Source organism: Podarcis muralis, chromosome 14, assembly GCF_964188315.1.
Source record: "Podarcis muralis chromosome 14, rPodMur119.hap1.1, whole genome shotgun sequence".
Lineage (NCBI taxonomy): Eukaryota > Metazoa > Chordata > Lepidosauria > Squamata > Lacertidae > Podarcis > Podarcis muralis.
Genome location: NC_135668.1, coordinates 55536780 through 55557431, shown reverse-complemented (window position 1 = coordinate 55557431; position 20652 = coordinate 55536780). Strand labels below are relative to the sequence as shown.

General features: G+C 46.7%; 2 protein-coding genes across 2 annotated transcripts; both read left to right on the top strand.

The window, feature by feature from the left end:
* Nucleotides 1-4771: 4771 nt before the first annotated feature.
* Nucleotides 4772-15369, top strand: LOC144325502 (uncharacterized). The gene is made up of 2 exons (XM_077918943.1): nucleotides 4772-5696; nucleotides 15116-15369. Exons 1-2 carry the CDS (start codon nucleotides 4772-4774, stop codon nucleotides 15367-15369), a joined length of 1179 nt encoding a protein of 392 aa, XP_077775069.1.
* A 2218-nt stretch (nucleotides 15370-17587) lies between these two features.
* LOC144325461 (vomeronasal type-2 receptor 26-like) lies at nucleotides 17588-20120 on the top strand. Its single transcript, XM_077918776.1, has 3 exons — nucleotides 17588-17629; nucleotides 18413-18539; nucleotides 19219-20120. The coding sequence occupies exons 1-3, from the start codon at nucleotides 17588-17590 to the stop codon at nucleotides 20118-20120; spliced, it is 1071 nt and encodes a 356-aa protein (XP_077774902.1).
* The last annotated feature ends 532 nt before the right edge of the window (nucleotides 20121-20652 follow it).

Here is a 20652-nt window from a genome sequence, read left to right as displayed (position 1 = left end):
CAGAGAAGATCCCAAGACTTCTCTCCCAGCTGTGTTCATCGCATAGCCATCTTCCTGCGCTGTGACATCACAGTGAAGTCACTGTGACTTGGTGCTTCTTATGTGACAATCACAGTGAAGTCACAGTGTTATGGTGAAGTCACAGTGACTTGGTGCTTCTTATGTGACAAGTTAACCAATCACACAAGAGCCACTAGAGAACCTACTAGAATTGTCTGTTTAACCAATCAAAACTAAAAGTGCTTTTTGTAACCACACAGCAATATATATTTGAACATTCCTATCTTAGCATATGAAACCTCCCAAGGGAGTCTGTTGCACTGCTGAAGGGCTCTTGCTGTCAGAAAAGTTCTTCCTGGTGTTTCGTCAGAATCGCCTTTCATGTAACTTGAAGCCATTGCTTTGTGTCTTGTCCTCCAGAGCAGGAGAAAATAATAATAATAATAATAATAATAATAATAATATCTTTATTGTCATTGCCCCCTCTCGGGGACAACGAAGTTTGTTCCATCAGTGGCGTAGCGTGGGTTGTCAGCACCCGGGGCAAGGCAAGTAATTTGCGCCCCCTAACCCGTGGATTTGCGCCCCCTAACCCGTGGATTTGTGCCCCCTAACCCTAACCCCCAGATGTTGCGCCCGGTGCGGCCGGGCCCCCCTGCACCCCCCACGCTATGCCACTGTGTTCCATCTTCCATGTGACAGCCCTTCAAACATCTGAAGATGGCTGTCATATCCCCTCTCAGACCCCTCATTTCCAAGCTAAGCTTACGCAGCTCCTTCAAGCACTCCTCATCAGGCTTGGTTTCCAGGCCCTTGATCATCTTGGCTGCCCTCCTCTGCACACGTTCCAGCTTGCCAATGTCCTTCTTAAATTGTGGCACCAAGAACTGGACACAGTATTCCAGGTGTGGTCTGAACAAGGCAGAGTAGAGTGGGACTTGATCTAGGGACTAGAGTTCTGTTGATTCAGCCTAGAATAGCATTAGCTTTTTTTGCTGCAGCATCACGTTGTTGACTCATATTCTGGTCTACTAAGCAGCGATCATTTTTGATAAGGGCTGGCAGAGGCTATTAAGGAGTTTTCATTGTCAGCTTTCTTGCTGGTTCCTTGAATTAATAAAGGGTTCCATTCAAACTAAACACTGTGTTTGTTCATTTCGGATCTTGAGCTTTTAGGGAGCTTTTAAAAATAAAAAATAAAATAAAATAATTTCTGCCTTGTTACTGCGCTGGATTGCTCTGCAACTCAATTTATTAGATTGCTTGCTGGCATAATGGCAAAGGAGTCTATTTAACTAGCCCGCCCCTGTTTTCTTTTCCCGTGTGGTGTCAGCTCCCTTAAAAAACGTTGACAACTCTGGGCAACCCTGGCGGGGGAGGGGGGCTGGGCGGATCTTTGCATCCACCGCCGCATATGCTTAAGACGGCCCTGCCTATACCGAACACTATTCCCCCCTCCTGGCCCAGCTGGCTGTCCTCTCCTTGGTGGTTTTTATTAGCCAGCAGGGGCAAGGGGCAAATACAAACGGAACACAAAGCGTGTTCTCCTTAAAGAGAGAGCACGTGTTGCGGATGGGGCCAGACAAAACATCCTCAGTTGCCTGCCAGGCTGTTGCAAGGGATTGAATTGATTGGTGATTGTTGTTGCTGGGGTAAATTGGATGTTACCAATTAAGGGGTGGAGTCAGAGGTTATTTATACTGGGTCCACAGCTTGTTCCTTTCTCTTTCGCTGTGGACACCGGATCAGCACCGGAGTGATTGCAGCGAGAGATTGGTTGTATTAATCTTCCTTGGTTTTCTTCCTCTTCTCTCACCTTCCTTTGTTTCCTTATTGATTCCTTAATTCCCTTTCTTTCCTTTTCCTAGTCTTTCACCTGACTTATCCCTCTTGGCCTATCTCTCCCCTTGGGCAGTGGGCAGGTTCCTGGCCCGGGTGGCCGTAGGCCCGGTGCCCGGCAGGGCTACAGGGCCGGGGCCAGGGGATCTATCTGGGGCTGCGTCGTTGGGAGGGCGCAGGGCTGTGGGGCCCCTTAGAGCCGCGCGTGGGTTTCCTGCCCACCGCGTGGAGGTGACGTTCTCTGGGGACCGCTCTGCGGCCTAGAGGGCGTTTGGGCCTTCCCCCTTCTGCTTCCCCTCATTTCCCGGGCTTTCTGGGCGCCGGGTTGGGGCGACTTACCTTGGCCTTCTCTGCCGCTCGTTGGGCGCTGCGGGGCGGCGGCTTCGGGCGCTCGCCGGGCGGCGACGCTCCCGCGGTCGATCGCGGCCGGGGGGGGGGGTCCGCGCCTGCTGTGCCGCGCCGGGAGCCGCTGGCTTGCCGCGCGGGGGGCCTGCGGGCTCCGGGTGTCGCCCGGTGGCCGGGGGGAGCGGCTGGGGCCTTCCTTCTTCCCCCTCCGCCCCTATCGGGATAGCGCGGGGGCGGCTGTAGGTTCCTGCTGGCCCCCGCTTTCGGCGTGGGTTGGGGGGCTCGATTGAGGCTCGGCAGGCCGGCGCGCGGGGCGCTTGGCCTGCGGGGGGGGGAGCGCTTGGAGGCCCGCCATTTTAGGCTTTTGGCGGGAGCGCCATCTTGCCCCCTCCTAGTGAGTGGCGACATCTTCTGGCCAGACCCTGTAATTGCAGGGCTGGTTGCTATTGCAGCAGCTGCAGTGTTAGTCGACCCTCGGTGGTGGCCTCTAGTGGTGGATTGCATATTTGCAGGTGGCTTCTTTTCCTTGCTTTGCTGTTTGCCGACTGAGCTGTGGTTATAAGGTTGCTGAACCTTAAACATTACTGGATTGGATTGTCTATTCCGGCTGGTGAATTTAACTTATTTTAGCTCAACTATTTAATTTTAATTTAATTTTAAATTTATTTTAATTTTATTTTATTTTATTTTATTTTTTATTTTATTTTATTTTATTTTATTTTATTATTTTATTATTTTATTTATTTTACTTTATTCCTATTATAGTCGTGTCTTAACCTGTTGGTTGCTAATTTGGTATTTAATTTTTTTTTTTTTTTTTATTTCCCACCAGTACTAGGAATGGCTCCTAAGAAGGCGGCAAGGAAGGCTGCACCTACCACCTCCGCAAAGCGGCCTATAAAAGGCCCGTCCCAGGCCCTGCGTTCTCCTGTACCTGGCCAGTCGTTGAGACGTCTTCAATCCATGGTCTCTGGCTTGGCTGGGGACCCGGTGGCTCTGGCAAGGGCAGAGGCTGAGATGGAGGGCCTGATGCGTCGTTGCTCAACCCCTTCGACGTCATCAGCGACGCCGGCTCCTCTTGGGGGTGCTTCTTCGCCTGGATCGTCATCTAGCGACGATGATAGAGTATATTTGTCAGCCGGTGCTTCTTTGCCTGACATGGAACCGGCCCGGTCCCAGGTTTCGCCTGGGTCCCGGGTCGTCATGCAAAGGGGGCGGGGGAGTACCAGGGTTGGGGCCAGGAGACGGACATCGACGTGGGGCCGTGCTGAGCGGGCCTCTCCTGGGCAGTCTGCAGTTACACTGAGTCCGTCTCTGGGGCATTCACAGGTGGTCTCCTTTCAGTCAGTTCCAGGTGCTGTACAGTCCCCGGCCTTACCTGTGTTGCAGTCTGGAGCTGTGCAGCAAGGCGATGTTTCAGAGTCATCGGTTGAGGACAGCCTCCCTCTTCCTCCAAGGGCCTCTTCCGGTGGACGCCGCCGCCGCAAGAAGAGCTCCAAGAGGCGCTCCAAGCGCAAACGGAAGGACACGTCGTCGTCTTCTACAGGTACTTCTTCGCTGAGCTCTAGCAGTGACGAGGAGGCTTCCCTGAAGCTTTACTGGGGCTTTGGTGAGGCCTCTGGGCTCCCCAAGTGGGTTTGGGAGCGGAGGGCTAACTCACACCGTGCTAAGTATGGGGCGGTGCAGGACTGTCAGGCAGGGGTCTTGGTGCCTGACGTTAAAGTCTCCACCAATTCGGCTAGGGACTTGATTCCTGGTGCCCATTTGTCTAACAAATTGAGGTCCAGGATTCTGAACGGTCGTTATGTCGATATCTTTAGCCTAGCCCCCCCACTTGAGGGTCAAGAGCCTTTGGAGAAGGACCATGCTGCTTCAAGGAAGCGGGCATCTATAGCTAAAGCGGATAGGACTTTTGAGCGTTGGTTGGACAGTTTTCAAGTTTTCGCTGGCGTAGTTTCCGCTGCTTATCCTAGGAGGTCTTTGCATTTATGGGTCTACCTGTCCATAGTCCGCTCGGCCTTCACAATGGCCGGAGAGACCGCTGCATTGGCTTATGATCAGAATTTTAGGCGTAGAGTGGCCAAGATCCCCACTGCCCGCTGGGATCGTAAAGACCTGGATGTTTGGACCACTTACGTTGCCCCTCGCATCGACAAGAAGGCCCCTGATCAGCAGAAGTTTAAGGCGCTCCCTCAAAGGGCAGGTCGCCGGTTGTATTGTTGGGATTTCAACAAGGGTGCCTGCCAGCGGCAGCCCTGCAGGTACTCACACCTTTGTGAGAAGTGCTCAGGGGGCCACTCGGCGTCGGTTTGTACAGGGGCGCGGCGACCCTTTCGCAAGGGTGGGGGCTCTCAGCAGCCCCCAAAAGCCGCTCCCCAGGGGCCGGTCACTGGAGCCGGAAAGTAGTGCCCTGTTCTCATTAGCCTACACTCCGGTGAGGCTGCAGCCGCTGTTGTCCTTGTTGGATTCATATCCTGACAAGGAGGCAGCGTCCTATTTGAGTGAGGGTTTTTCTTTGGGATTCAGAATTCCGGTAGCATCACCCCCGATAGCAGGGAATTTGGTTAACCAGAAATCTGTAAAAGACATGCCAGAAGTGGCGCGGAAAAAGATTGACAAAGAACTGGCTTTGCATCGTATGGCTGGTCCTTTCTCAACTCCTCCTTTTCCTAATTTGCATGTGTCACCCTTGGGTATAGTTCCCAAGAAAGCCCCGGGGGAATTTCGCCTCATTCATAATCTTTCTCATCCCAGAGGCACGTCTGTAAATGACGTAATTCCTCCGGAACTTTGTTCGGTGCGCTATGCTTCTCTTGATCACGCGATCAAGATGATACGGAAGTTTGGGCCTGGTGCCCTTCTGGCAAAATGCGACATAGAGTCAGCATTTCGGCTGCTTCCGATCCATCCGGCTGATTTCTGGCTGCTAGGTTTTCAGTTCGAAGGCGGATTTTATTTTGATAAGGCCATGCCTATGGGCTGCTCTGTAGCCTGTGCAGCTTTTGAGCGCTTTAGTTCCTTTTTGGAGTGGGCTTTGCGTGCTAGAACTGGCCTGGATGGGGTTACTCATTATCTTGATGATTTTTTGGTCGCCTCAGCGAGCAATACGGGGGACTGCGTTGTATTGTTGCAGGCATTTGCTTCCTTAACGGAAGAGCTGGGTGTTCCGTTGGCAGCGGAAAAGACTGAGGGTCCCTCAACGCAGCTTACTTATTTGGGTATCTTGTTGGATACCGTGGCCCAAACATCCAGCTTGCCGGCGGATAAGATAATCACCTTACGACGTGTCATTGAGGAATTAGTTCCCTTGAGGAAGGTCACCCTACGACAGCTGCAGTCGCTGTTGGGTCATTTGAATTTCGCCTGCAGGGTGGTCGCCCCTGGGCGGCCGTTCTGCTCCCGCTTGGCTAGACTCACATCGGGCCTACAGGCCCCGCAGCATAGGGTGCGCCTGTCTAGTCAGGTGCGTGCGGACCTCAGCATCTGGATGGAATTCCTGGAGGAATTCAATGGTGTGTCTTTGTGGCAGGACGTTTTGAACCTCCACAATGACTTCCAGGTGCATTCGGATGCAGCTGGGTCACTTGGTTTTGGTTTGTTTTGGGATGGTAGATGGTGTGCTGAACGTTGGCCTCTCGCTTGGCGTGGGAAAGCTATAACTCGTGATTTAACTTTTCTTGAGTTTTTTCCCATTGTTGTGGCCGTGCACTTGTGGGTTGAGCACTTCAAGGACCACCGAGTATGTTTTTGGTCCGATAACCAAGCGGTGGTCAAAATACTAGCCAAGCAGGCATCACGTTCTCCAAGGGTATCGGCCCTCCTACGGGTTTTTGTTCTACATTGTTTGCGTTTTAATATTGTATTTTCTGCTCGGTTTGTTCCGGGCATATCTAATGAGATTGCTGACGCTCTGTCCCGTTTTCAGATGGAGCGATTCAGATCCCTGGCGCCAGTGGCTCGAGACCGTCCGGAAATTTTCCCGGATCATCTCTGGAACCTTGGCAGCACTTAGTTTTACAGGGAGTAGCTGCATCTGTTGCCCCCTCTACTTTGAGGTCTTATAAAAAGGCATGGGCAGATTTTTTATTATTTAATGGACAGACGGTTGGGGAGATTACTATCCCCCATTCTTCCTCTCAGGTGCTTAAGTATTTGGCACATCTATTCCAGATGCGCCGGGCGGCCAGGACGCTGCGACTTCATTCTGCAGCGATTTCCTTCCTTAGCAGGGCATTTTTCAACAAGGATCCGTGTGGGAAGTTTGTAGTGCGCAGAGCTTTGGAAGGGTGGGGGCGTCTCACTCCCCCTAAGCCTATTCCTAGACGGCCTATCACATTAGAGCTGCTGGCGCAGATGCATACTAAATTGCGTAGCATCTGTTGGTCTAAATTCGAGGCCCGTCTGTTTTCTGCAGCTTTCTCATTGGCTTTCTTTGGGGCCCTGAGAGTAGGAGAGGTGGTCCTTGAGCAAAAGCGGGATGGAGGTTCCAGGGGCTTGTTGTTGCAGGACGTGAGTATGTCTCCGTCCGACTTGCAAATTAATGTTAGGAACTCAAAGACGGATCAGTTGGGTAGGGGAGCCATTGTCAGGCTCCCGGCGTCTGGGGAAGGTGGCCCTTGTCCGGTAAGGGACCTTAAGCGGTACCTGGCCTTGCGACCAGTGGGTGACGGGCCCCTGTTTATTCATGAAGATGGGCATCCATTAGCACGGCATCAATTCACTAAGGTGATGCGAAAAGCCATTGCAGCATGTGGGCTTGAGGCTTCGGAGTTTGCTCCTCACTCCTTCCGGATCGGTGCTGCAACTACAGCTGCCCATTGGGGTTTATCAGTAAAAAGGATAAAGGACTTGGGCCGATGGAGATCGGATGCTTTCAAAACGTATGTGCGGAGGTAGTGTGGCTGTGTACTTACATTTCTGTTTTAACCCTAGGTCCGGGCACTATCCGTATCTGGATAGTGGGCCACAGTATTGTGCATTGGGCCGCTGACAGAGCTCGTCAGTCTGGATTGGGAGATGGCCTGGGCCTTCCACAACACGTGCAGGTGTCCTGGATCTCCAGAAGGGGGATGCGTTGGAGGGAATTCTTGCCACTCATGAAAAGGCGTGTCCTCCTGTTTGGCCCACCTTCAGCGATTGTGGTGCAGCTTGGGGAAAATGATATGGTCTCTTTTCCTTGCTATACGCTGCGTACTGTTATTTTACAGGACCTAAGGGAGCTGGCGGCTATGGTGCCTACTGCTAAATTAATTTGGTCACAGTTGCTTCAGCGCCGCATTTGGCGGGGCAGTCCTTGCCCAGCATCCACTGAGAAAGTTAGGAAGCGGATTAATTCCGCGGTGGGCAAGTTGGTGGTGAGCTTGGGCGGATTGGTGATTCCTCACCCTCGTATTTCCTTTAAGGAGGAAGTATTATACAGGGCTGATGGGGTTCATCTTTCCATGTCGGGGAATGATGTATGGTTGGATGCGGTGGTGTCCAAGTTGAGGGTGTGGTTGGCTTTGTGAGTGGTTGGCGGCGAGCATAAGGGCTCGGGTGGCGGTTAGGCATTGGTTAAATTGGTTGGTGGAGGGGTATGGATTGGCTGTGCCTACCCCTCCAATGCTGCTGCGGAATGGGAATTCCGTTAAAGGAATTCTGGGGCTTACCATCCCCTTGTCCAAACCCCTGGAATCGGGTGCGGGCCGTGTAAGACCCCAAGGCGCAGGCAGGGAGGAACTGAAGGGTCTGTAACGCAGCCCCAGTTGCCCTGCTTGTTCCTCCACACTGACTTACGCTGGAATCCGGGAGTCAGTGCTATCCCCAAAGCGGGGGGGGGGGGGGGGGAGATAGCTAGTCATAACCAATGCCTACGCAACCACTCACAATTTTGTGTGATAATAAAAGTTGTGGCCAAAATTATGCCAAAAACCTTAAACAAAAATTATGTGTGATGTGTGAGTTATTGGGGTAGGGATGGTTTGGGGGACCTCAGCACGCAAAACTCACTGTTATAGGTAAACGTAACTGTTGATGGAAACACAACTGTGTAAAGTGTAACTGGATAAAGCATGAAACTACTGAAAGGGCAACTGCCATAACTAGGCTGGAAAATGTAAAAACAGTAATAACCAGAATGTATCCTTTCTGCAATATGATTGCAATCTGTCAGCTTTGACAAATTTAACAGATATGCAGTGCCACCTACTGGGTCCACGGCAAAAGCCACCAATTCAACTGCTTTATTGAATGGTTCATTCAGAAAACAGTGCAGGCCATTCATAAAGAATTGGCAGTTCATTCATAAATATGTCCGCTGTATTATCACAGCTACAGGAACTAACTGTTTCAAATTGCTTTCAGGCATAAATGCTGTGACAGTTGGCTACTGCTGTTTGCTGTGTCCTAATCAAACAAAAAGTAACTACATCAAAACTTTTGGATCTGGTTCTCTTAAGCCCTGTGCTCAAATCAACATAGCTCCTTAATGCTTCCATCTCCAGAAAGCTTGGAAATTGGGAGTTCTGTGATGTGGGTGTGTAGCAATGAGGGATTACCAACAGGGAATTCTCTGAATGTCTCTGAGCTATAGCACCCAGACCTATGCAGACGATTGGGGGCAGCCCAGTATACTTGCTCCAGACCTTGGAGGGCTAAGCTGGCCAGGCGCCTGCTGGACTTAAACTTTCATGCCAATCCCTGTGCCTCCCAGCCATCCTAGGCCTCAGACAAACTCTGAATGGTACTGATAACACCTGGGACTCTTAGGAGGGGTCCCAGACCTGCTGGGAGCCGGAAGGTCCCTGCCCTGCCCCTCTCCACCTGCCTTGGGCTGGCCTGGCCTGACAGGCTCCATAAAGGACTGCTGCTGTGGCTGCTGCTGCTCAACAGAGAGGGCTCCTTTTCAAATTGTTTTTATTTTTTATCTCTGTCATTTTAAATTGTTATTGATATTAATGACGTATTTTTAGTTTTAGATTCTAGATTTATGTGGAAATTGATTTCCATTTGGTTGTGTACCTTCTGATGTGTTTCATTTGTTGTTTATGACTTTTGTTATGTTGGTAATTATGTAAATCTTGTCATGTTTTAAGCTGCCTTGAGCATTGTTTTAACTATGGAAAGGCAGCATACATATAAAATGATGATGACGACGACGACGATGATGATGATGATGATGATGATGATAACGGAATGCCCAGCTCCTTGGTTTTTCTTTCTTCTCTGAAGGAATCGCTGCATGCATGTCCATCAGTCTGTCCCTGCAACCACAACACAACACAACACAACACAACACAACACAACACAACACAATACAACACCCTCCATTCCGGCTTTCAGTTCTTCATTCAGCTGGAAAGGTTCATAAGAACTCAGGTTGGCTTTCAGTTCTTCATGGAGCTGGGAACCCAGGTTAGGAACCCTTGCTTAGGAGCCACACTGAGAAGAGCTTGAGAGAACTTTTAACACCTTGCCAACCTTTCGTTCACCATTAGAGCCTTTCCCTTGGTTGCTTCCATCACCATTGACATCTTACAGTCTGCAAGTCCAAGAATGCAAGTCCAGATCTACCTCTCTTTTAAATTGGATACAGTGAAGGCAGTGAAGGTCCTGTGTGAGTGTCTGGAAGTGGTTGCAGGATGGATGGCGGCTAACAGATTGAGGGTGAATCCTGACAAGACAGGAGAACTGTTCTTGGGGGACAGGGGGAGGGGTGGTGTGGAGGGCTCCCTGGTCCTGAATGGGGCAACTGTGCCCCTGAATGACCAGGTGTGCAGCCTGGGAGTCATTTTGGACTCACTGCTGTTCATTGAGGTGCAGGTCAATTCTGTGTCCAGGGCAGCTGTCTACCAGCTCCATCTGGTACACAGACTGAGACCCTACCTGCCTGCGGACTGCCTTGCCAGAGTGGTGCATGCTCTAGTTATCTCCCACTTGGACTACTGCCATGCGCTCTATGTGGGGCTACCTTTGACGGTGACCCAGAAAGTACAATTAATCCAAAATGTGGCGGCTAGACTGGTGACTGGGAGCGGCCGCTGAGGCCACATAACACCGGTCTTGAAAGACCTACATTGGCTCCCAGTACGTTTCCGAGCACAATTCAAAGTGTTGGTGCTGACCTTCAAAGCCCTAAATGGCCTTGGCCCAGTAGACCTGAAGTAGCATCACCACTCCCATCGTTCAGCCCAGACACTGAGGTCCAGCTCAGAGGGCCTTCTGGGGGTACCCTCACTGTGAGAAGTGAAGTTACAGGGAACCAGGCAGAGGACCTTCTTGGTGGTGACACCCGCCATGTGGAACACCCTCCCATCAGATGTCAAAGAAATAAACAAGTATCAGACTTTTAGAAGACATCTAAAGGCAGCCCTGTTTAGGGAAGGTTTTAATATTTGATGAATCATTGTATTTTAATATTCTGCTGGAAGCCGCCCAAAGTGGGTGGTGCAACCCAGCCAGATGGGCAGTGTATGAATAATAAATTATTATTATATTTTAGTGTTTAACCACGCAAGAATGGAACTGCTCCAAGAATGCTCATAGGGAATCTGGACCTCACACTGCTGGGTAACAGTGAAAGCCCAAGAAAGATCTGGTATATTATTTCCCCTTGCCCCATAAACAGGTAATTATTAGAACTTAAACCTTCAGACTGTCACTGTTGCTCACTTTCTAAATTGCAGGCTTTTCCATTCTCACTGGCTTTTCCATTCTCATCTGCCACAACCACATGTCTCTTATGTTTCAAGTTGCACCCCTGCATTTAGGCTGTCATTGTCACCTGCTGGGGCCCTCATGTTGCTCTCTTACTTTAGATGACAGAATAAATTTCTCCATATGCATTTCTCTACATCTTTACATATAACTAGTCAGATTAAGCTGTTGGTTCATGCAAGAAGGGTTTCATGAACTGTTTAGAAACACAAATGTCTTGCATATACTAACCATTTTTCTATTTTGTGAATAAATGTAATACCCTGTACTGCACTTGTAACTGGAGTCTGCATTATTCTATCTGTTTCCTCCCTCCCCTTAATTGCTGTGCAAGGATACACCACTTCTTGTTGTTGTTTTTGCTGCTGCTGCACCTGTTGTTACACCCCTAAGGTCCAAAATCTTAAAAATCAGGTCTATGTTGGTGACACATGTACACTTGAGGAATATGGTGCATGTGTGATTGAGGAAGAGTTTTGGAATAACTAGGGAGCTCCCTTCAGATTACCGGTTTGCAGGTGGGCTGCTTGCTTTCCTGTGACTCGCCATTCCCAGTGCACGTCTCAACGAGAAATATGTATGATTATTTTGCTCTTATTATTTTGTCTCACAGAGCACAATGCTCAACGGAGATTACTGTGGAACGAGTAATTATCTTAAACTGATTATCTTATTATCTTAAACATCATCCATCTTGCCAAATCCCATGTCAGGCCATGAACACAGTACTTTCAGAGTCCAAAAGCATATATTACGTAAACCCTGTATCATTCAGAGCTTCAGTCAGAAATTCTAAACAAAGAGGATCTCATGGGTCAGATATTTGGCACATCCCTTTATCAGATTAATCCAGATCTATTAAACCTAATGCAATTATTGGTGGATGAGAGAGAAATCTGCCTTTCTTCATAACTGTTGGCTAAGATGAGAGGAGCATTTCTACTGCTGCTCCTTTTCTTCCTGTGGCTCCAGATGCCTCCAACTGAGTGCAAGGAAGACTCTGACAGATGCACCATGACAGATCCTTTCCAGCTTCCATTCCAGTATTATCAGAGAGGGGACCTAACCATTGGAGGAATTGTTAATACTTTTGCATATGCATCTGAAGAAAGAAAATTCCAGGACCATCCAAACATGAAGTTTACAGATGAACTTTTGTAAGGAAATCACTCTCTCCTTCATAATGTACACTTCTATGCTGCTATAAGCTACAACTACACCACACAAACCACGGCATGCTCAGAAAACATTTGACTTCTTGACTTTTTTCCATGTATGAAGGTTAAAATTACATTTTCTTCTCTTTATATTGTGATCATGGCATCTTCTTCTGTGTTGCTTTATTCCTCATATGGAGGTTTCTATCTTCTGCCTCTTCTGCTTTCTCCTCACCTGATCTCTTGTTTCTCCCTTGATCTCATGCTTGATCCTCTTCCTCCCTCTGTCTGTCCTTCCACACCATGCAGGGATGGTTGAGCTTTGCAGCAAACTTGATCCCCACATTCACAATCACCATCATTAAATCTGAAAGTCACAGATGCTGTGAGACAGGAATATTATATATTTTGGATTATATTCCCAGCTGTACCATTTAAACAACATTGGGTAAAAATCACTGAAGTGCTGCAAACTTTTTTAAAAAAACAAAGTATCTAACTGAGATATATGTGAAGTAGACCAAGTGAAATTAATACCTCTGAGTTTGTCTGATCTATTAATCATAAGTGCTAAGAGAATAACTTATATTTTTGTGTGTTGCGGGATGTGAATGTTCTGCACAAAATTAAATGCTTTTTAGATGCTGTTTTCCAAAAGCTGACTGAATACAAACCATAGATTTCCACTAAAAAGTGTTAGGAGTTACAATGCATATGGGTTTTTTGCTTATTTGTGTTATTTAATCTTTCGGAATTTGCTGGAAAAAAGCCAGAAAAGATGAATGCCTCTGACACATTGTACAACTCTTTTATTAGTTCAACACTGAAGGCTTACCAGAATACCCTCTCCCTGGTGTTTGCTGTGAAAGAAATCAATGAGAATCCTAATATCGTACCGAATATGAGCTTTGGGTTCCACCTCTATGATAGCTTCTTAAATGCAAGGATGACTTATCAGAACACCCTGAAACTTCTGTCCACCACAGAAAGGATTGTCCCCAACTTCAAGTGTGACAAGAAAAGAAATATGATAGCTGTTATTGGAGCATTTGAGTCTGACATCTCCCTTCATATGACCACAATCTTAGGCATCTACAAGATTCCACAGGTATAATAATAATAATAATAATAATAATAATAATAATAATAATATGCAAGGAATGTAGTCTGATAAACAGCCTCAGCTTAAAGCAACGGCTGTAAGATCTAGGGGAAAGTGAGTTGTTAGTAAGACTAAGGACTCAGCTAGATTGGTAAAGGAAAAGCATTCTATATTCATTGTATATGCAATATAAAACTGTGACACCAGATGGCTCTGTGGAGTCCCGTCTTTCCCTACTGGATTTCCCTGTATGAGTTTACAATGTGTTTAACTGAATTGCTTCTTTGACGCTTCTAGATCCAGCCAAGATCACTCCGTTGGGGGCTGCATGCTTGCCTGTGACACTCACAATTACCAGGGCACAGTTCAATAACAAATGCATATGATTATTTTGCTCTTACTGTTTTCTCTTACAGAGCACAATGCTCTAAGGAGATCAGTTTGGAACAAGTAATTATTTCAAATTGCTGGGTTTCACCATCCATCTTGCCGAAGCCCACATACATTCTATCAGGCCTTAAACACAAAGTGTTTAAAAAATAAACCCTCTGTGAATCAGACTCCCAGTGAGAAATTCTGAACACACAGGTTTTCATGGATCAAATCTTTGGCACATCCCCTTTATCAAAATAATCCAGAGCCATTTAACCTAATGCAATTCTTAGTGGATGACAGAGAAATCTGCTTTTCTGCATAACTGTTGGTCAAGATGAGAGGAACATTTCTGCTACTACTCCTTCTCTTCCTCTGGCTCCAGATGCCTCCAACTGAGTGCAAGGAAGACTCTGAAAGGTGCACCATGACGGATCCTTTCCAGTATCCATACCAGTATTATCAGAGATGGGACTTACCCATTGAAGGAATTGGAAAATATTTTTTCTTCTCTTTGTATTGTGATTTCGGCATCTTCTTCTGTATTGCCTTATTCCTCATCTGGAGGTTCCTGTCTTCTGCCTCTTCTGCTTTCTCATCACATGATCCCATGTTTTTCTCCTGATCTCATGCTTTATCCCCATCCTTCCATTGTGTTTCTTTTCACATCAGGGATGTATGGTTTTACTTTGCAGCAAAGCTTGATTCCCACATTCACAATCAGCATCATTTAATCTGACAGTCACAGATGCTGTGAGATCATAGATTTTGGATAATATTCCCTGCTATAAAATGTAAACAATATTGTGCAATAAAAATAGCAGTGTTGCAACCCTTTTTTTTCTTTGCACAACAAAGGTTTATATCTAAGCCATACCCAGAGTAGGCTCACTGAAATTAATACAACCATCCTCTTGTCCAGTAGCACACAAGGAAGCAATTGCTGTTTGCTTTAGCAACCTGTGAGGGGCCATGATTTAAACCTCCTGTGGTCCATCTCCACATAAGAGAATAACTTACGTACATGTGTATCTTGCAGGATGTGAAAGTTCTGCACAAAATTAGATGCTCTGTTCCTAAAGCTGACTGAATATTTTCCATGGGTTTCAATTATCAACTGTTAGGAGACACAATGCATATGAATTACAATTAAATTGTCTTTTTGATCTGAATATATTGCTTGAATCCCTTTCCGAAAATTTTCACCAAAGTTCATTTTCTCTAGAACTATTTTCATGAATTTCCATGAGACATTATCAAATGCTTTCTCAGCATCTAGAAACATCAACGCTGCCTGTTTTTCATTTCTTACTTCCAGATATTCTATAATATCTATAATATTTCTGATATTGTCCTTCATTTGTCTGCCTGGAAGAAACCCTGCCTCACTGTCCATGGGTTTCAATTATCAACTGTTAGGAGACACAATGCATATCTGTTGTTTGCTTATTTGTTTTATTTAATCCTTTGGAATTTGCCTGACAAAGCCAGAATATAACCTGTGTACTTAAAAAGTAGAGGAGGAGGATATCTCTGACACATGGCAAAACTATTTTATTAGTGGAGCACCAAAGTACTACCAGAATATTCTCTCCCTGGTTTTTAGCTGTGATCGAAATCAATGAGAACCCTAATATTGTACTGAATATGAGCTTTGGGTTCCACCTCTATGAGAGCTACTTAAATGCAAGGATGACTTATCAGAACACCCTGAAACTTCTGTCCACCGCAGAAAGGATTGTCCCCAACTTCAAATGTGACAAGAAAAGAAATATGATAGCTGTTATTGGGGCAGTTAACTCTGACGTCTCCCTTCACATGACCACGATCTTAGGCATCTACAAGATCCCACAGATATAGTGAGTGTGTGGGCAGTCGAGCCTTTCTACCTCTGGTACAATAATTCTCTTCTGGGTTCTCTATACTTTCTTTTGCTTTGGTTCCCTTTTCTGAAAAAGAAGTAAGAGAGAAAAATATATAACTGATAGAAAAGCGTCTGGCTTTGCACATTTTTTTCAGTAAAACGTCCTACCTGCAAAGATAAAGAATTCTCACTGATATTCATGGTGTCCATGTTGGGCAGAGAGCCCTGAAGTCGTGGCTGTAGGGAAAGGGCTTGGATGACTGCCTGACCTCCTGTCACATGTGTCCCTGCAGCTTGTCTGGAAGTAGAGGGGGATTGGGAAGCGGGAGGGAGGTTAGTACAGTGCCATTGCACCAGTAGGAGTCCTGCTCCTCCCAGTAAGCTGCATTTTGGTTCACAAATTGTTTCAGGAATTGTGAACTAGGAATAATAATAATAATAATAATAATAATAATAATAATAATAATAATAATAATTTTATATGCTGTCCATCTGACTGGGTGCCCTCAGCCACTCTGTTCGGCTACCACCAAAAAAAAAATCATCATGAGTTCCACTTCAGGTAAATCTAATATCTCTTAAGAAATATTTCACTTTCTACATACTTCATGGTAAATGATAAAGCTGACCAAGATGTTGTCATTGATGGGTAATGGATTCAGTGTTTTATGTTATAACACCTCTAAAACAGGGAACTTGTGCTTACATTCATTCAAGTTTGTCCAATATACCAACTAAAGAATATATTTTTACCTTCAATAAATTCTCATGGGTACCACTTCAGGCAGTTATGTGGGATGAATCCTAACCGTTTGCTGTAATTCTATCACTGCAATCAATTGTGAGGTTGACTTCTTCCTTAGATTGCTTATTGTGTATTAGCTCCAGTGAGGAGGACCGAGTTGCAGCTCCATACCTTCTTCCGGACGGTGCCCAATGAGAAATATCAATATACAGGGATTGTCAAGCTACTTCTTCATTTCCAATGGACGTGGGTCGGACTTGTTGCTTCGGATGATGAAAATGGAGAGAAGTTTATGCAAATTTTGGTGCCAATGCTTTCCCAGCATGGAGTCTGCACAGCCTTCAAGGAAAAACTACCATCCTTATCTCAAGGGATAGAATATTTCATCTCACTGGATCTCATTCAGGCTAAGTTCTCTTTCCTGATGGACTCAGACATCAATATATTAGTGCTATGTGCAGAACCTCAAACTACTGCAGCTGTGAAGTGGTTGACATATTTTTATTCATTAGATGAAGAAATTGCAGAGAATTCAGCAGGCACAGTGTGGATTTTGACAGCCCAATGGGCCTTCTCAGCAGAAACAATGCAAAGGTATTACGATATTCAAGTCTTTGATGGTGCCCTGTCTTTTGCAATTCACACAGAAAAAGTCCAAGGATTTAAAGAATTCCTTCAGACACTAAATCCTAACTCTCCAAATGGAGATGGGTTCCTCCAGGCTTTTTGGGAACAGGCATTCAACTGTTTGTTTTCTGTTTCCAATGACCCCACTGAAAGCAGAGACACATGCACTGGCAAAGAGAGTCTGGAGAGCCTTCCTGGGCATATTTTTGAAATGACCATGACTGGTCAAAGTTACAGCACCTATAATGCGGTTTATGCCATTGCATATACTTTGCACAAGATTCTCTCATCCAGACCAAAACACAGAATGACTTCAGGCAGAGGTGGACTCCATCCTTCAAATCTGCAACATTGGCAGGTAAGATATCAAGGGGCTCTGGGAAGGAGGCATGAGGGCGCTTCCCTCCCAAGGCCAGGTGAGCAAGGCAGTGCACTCCATTCCAGCCTCAGGGAAGGAGACACAAGACCACTGGCTGTGTCCCAGAGGCCAGAAAACAAGGTGCCCCCTTGCTTCCCATGCTGTGGGGAGGTCATTACAAGGCTCCAGGAGCATCCCAGGGTCCTCCGAAGGTGGACCACACAATTCTGGACTCCTTTCCATTGTGTGACATTGTATTGATTGATACTTTTCCTTTGCCTTGTTTTATTCTGTCCAGCTTCCCTCTTTCCTGAGGAGCATCTCCTTCAACAACAGTGCTGGGGACTTTGTGTCTTTTGATGAGAATGGGGAATTGGCAGCCGGATTTGACGTTATTAACTGGGTTACTTTCCCCAACCAAACCTTCTCACGAGTGAAAGTAGGAAAGATAGAACCACAGGAATTGCACTATTCCTACTTCAGCATGGTTGAAGAAGACATCACATGGCACAAAGCATTCAATCAGGTGGGAGTGGACTCTTGGTTTTGTAAAAAGGGAGCATTTTATTAATATTAAGAATACAAATGCAAGAATAAGGTCTGATATTAATAACATACTTAACTCCAGTAAATGCATGAAGGGGTTCTTACAATAGAGTAAGCTCTCCTGCCAGGCTTAGTTAGCTCACATTAATGTCAGAGTAAAGGGGAAGGGAAGGTCAAGGACCCCTGGAAGGTTAAGCCCCGTCAAAGGCGACTATGGGGTGCAGCACTCATCTCACTTTTCAGGCACAGGGGCCTGACATTTGTCCATAGACATCTTTCTGGGTCATGTGGCCAGCATGACTAAACTGCTTCTGGTGCTATGGAACACCGTGACTTCAGAGCGCACAGAAACACCCTTTACCTGCCCACCACAGTGGTACCTATTTATAAACTTGCACTGGTGTGCTTTTGAACTGCTAGATTGGCAGGAGCTGGGACAGAGTAACAGGAGCTCAACCCGATAGGGGGATTGAAACCAACAACCTTCCGGAGGCTCAGGGGTTTGGACCACAGCATCACCCACATCCCTAATGTAGGAGTAAATCAGTGATCTTTCCCTGTCCTCTTTCCATCCACCATCTTATACAGATGAAAAATTAAGTTTCCCTTCTGCTTCTACCCCAATATTTATATTACAATTTATTCACGCATACACCACCATTCTGGAATAAGATGAATCTGCCAAATGATCTCATCTCTTTGGTTCAAATTGTGTTCTTTACCATGCAAAGGGAGCTTCCTCTTCTCCTCTCTTTCTGGCTAGGTGCTGCCCCTTGGTTTGTGTAATGATCGGTGCCAGCCAGGCTACAGCCGGAAAAAGAAGGAGGGGCTGCCATTTTGTTGCTATGACTGCGCTTCATGTCCAGATGGGATGATTTCAAATCAAACGGGTAGGAGACATCATCTGCTCTTTTATAATTTGCTTTCTAGTCTAGTTCAACACTTTCCCCTTATTAACAGTTCAGTGCTCCTAAACAGGACAGCAGTTGCACTCAGATCTGGAAAAAAGAAGACAGACACAGAGACTGGGGCAAACTAAAGCCACATCTTTAATATTGAGCAAGTAGATCTGTGAAAATAGGTGTGAATCATGTCCTGTGTTTTCTGCCTGCTCCCCACCTGCCACAGCTTGTGGAGTCAGGGAAGACTTGCCTAACCCTCCATCCCCAGAGTTTTAGGGCTGAGAGCCAGAAACACAAAATCAAATTCTGCTGCTCCAAGATATCATAGTTGGTTTCTCACTTTTCAGCAGAGACGAGTCTTTGCTCGTTCAATGACACCATATGTACAGTCATCAATACGTTGCATCTGAAACTCCTGGTGATGTGATTGATACCACCTCTATGGTTTATGAAGATAATCTACCCGTTGCATTTTACTGGTTTAGATTTATCTCTGATACTTGTTTCCAATTAATTAGTGGCTTAGAATTGTGTTTTGGGCGCAGAAGCAATATTTCTTTCAAAGGAAAATTGAAAGTTCATTGGAGATGAAGGAATCCATTTCATCACACAAAAAAAGGTTGACTTCTTTATTTAAACTCATATATCATTCATTTGATTTTTTTAGATACGGATGATTGTTTCAAATGCCAAGAAGGTCAATTTCCAAACCACAACAGAGATCATTGCATTCCTAAGAGCCACAATTTCCTTTCCTATGCAGAGCCTTTGGGATTCACATTAGCTGCCTTAGCTCTGCTCTTTGCTCTGGTCACAGCCTTGGTCCTTGGCGTCTTCTCTAAGAACGGGGACACTCCCATTGTCAAAGCCAACAACCGGGACCTCACCTACACTCTGCTCCTTGCCCTCTTGCTCTGCTTCCTCTGCTCCTTGCTCTTCATTGGCCAGCCTCACCCAGTGAGCTGCTCTTTACGACAAACGGCCTTTGGCATCATCTTCTCCATTGCGGTGTCTTGTGTCTTGGCCAAAACCATCACAGTGGTTCTGGCCTTCATGGCCACCAAACCAGGATCCAGGGTGAGGAAATGGGTGGGGAAATCTCTGGCCAACTCTGTTCTTCTGGGTTGCTGCTCACTTCAAGCCAGTATTTGTGCTCTTTGGCTCTGTACGGCTCCTCCCTTCCCAGATGTGGACATGAACTCTCTGGCAGAGGAAATCATCGTGGAATGCAACGAAGGCTCTGCCCCCATGTTTTATTGTGTCCTGGGGTACCTGGGATTCCTGGCCAGTGTCAGCTTCACCATGGCTTTCCTGGCCAGGAAGTTGCCAGACAGTTTCAACGAAGCCAAGTTCATCACTTTCAGCATGTTGGTGTTCTGCAGCGTTTGGCTGTCCTTTGTTCCCTCTTATCTGAGCACCAAAGGAAAGCAGATGGTGGCTGTGGAGATCTTCTGCATCTTGGCCTCCAGTGCAGGCTTGCTCGCTTGCATCTTCTTCCCCAAATTGTACATAATCCTTCTGAGGCCCGACTTGAACAGCAAAGGCCACTTAATTCTGAGGAGCAAATAAGAGTCAACTTGCGTTGATGCCTTTAATTGTTGCATTATTAGAACAAGCAGACATTTATGTAGTGGCCACCAGAGAGGTACTAGGCCAGGGGTCGGCAACCTGCGGCTCCGGAGCCGCATGCGGCTCTTTAACGCCTTTGCCGCGGCTCTGGGGCGGAGGCGAGGGGAGGAGGCGCATTTTCCTTTGTTCCCGTGCAGTTGCAGGAGGAGTGGGCAGCTGAATAACCATACCACGAGGAGCGTTGCGAGTGTACTCAAGGCGCAAGAGGGGTAAAGTAACCGAGGGGAGCGCCCCTGCCCTCAGATCGCACCCTCTCCCTTCCTTCCCCTCGCGGTGTGTGGGATTCCACTCCCGGCAGTCCTTCTCTGCCGTCCTCGCTGCTTTCCTCCCCCCCCCCGCTTTTCTCCCTCTCTAAGGAGACACTCATAGAGCGCCAGCCTTGAGCTGCCTTCACCCGTTCCTTAGCCTTCTTTTACCTTAGCCTTTGACTTGAATTGCATTGTTGTCCTCGCATTTCTGCTCTCCAGGTTCG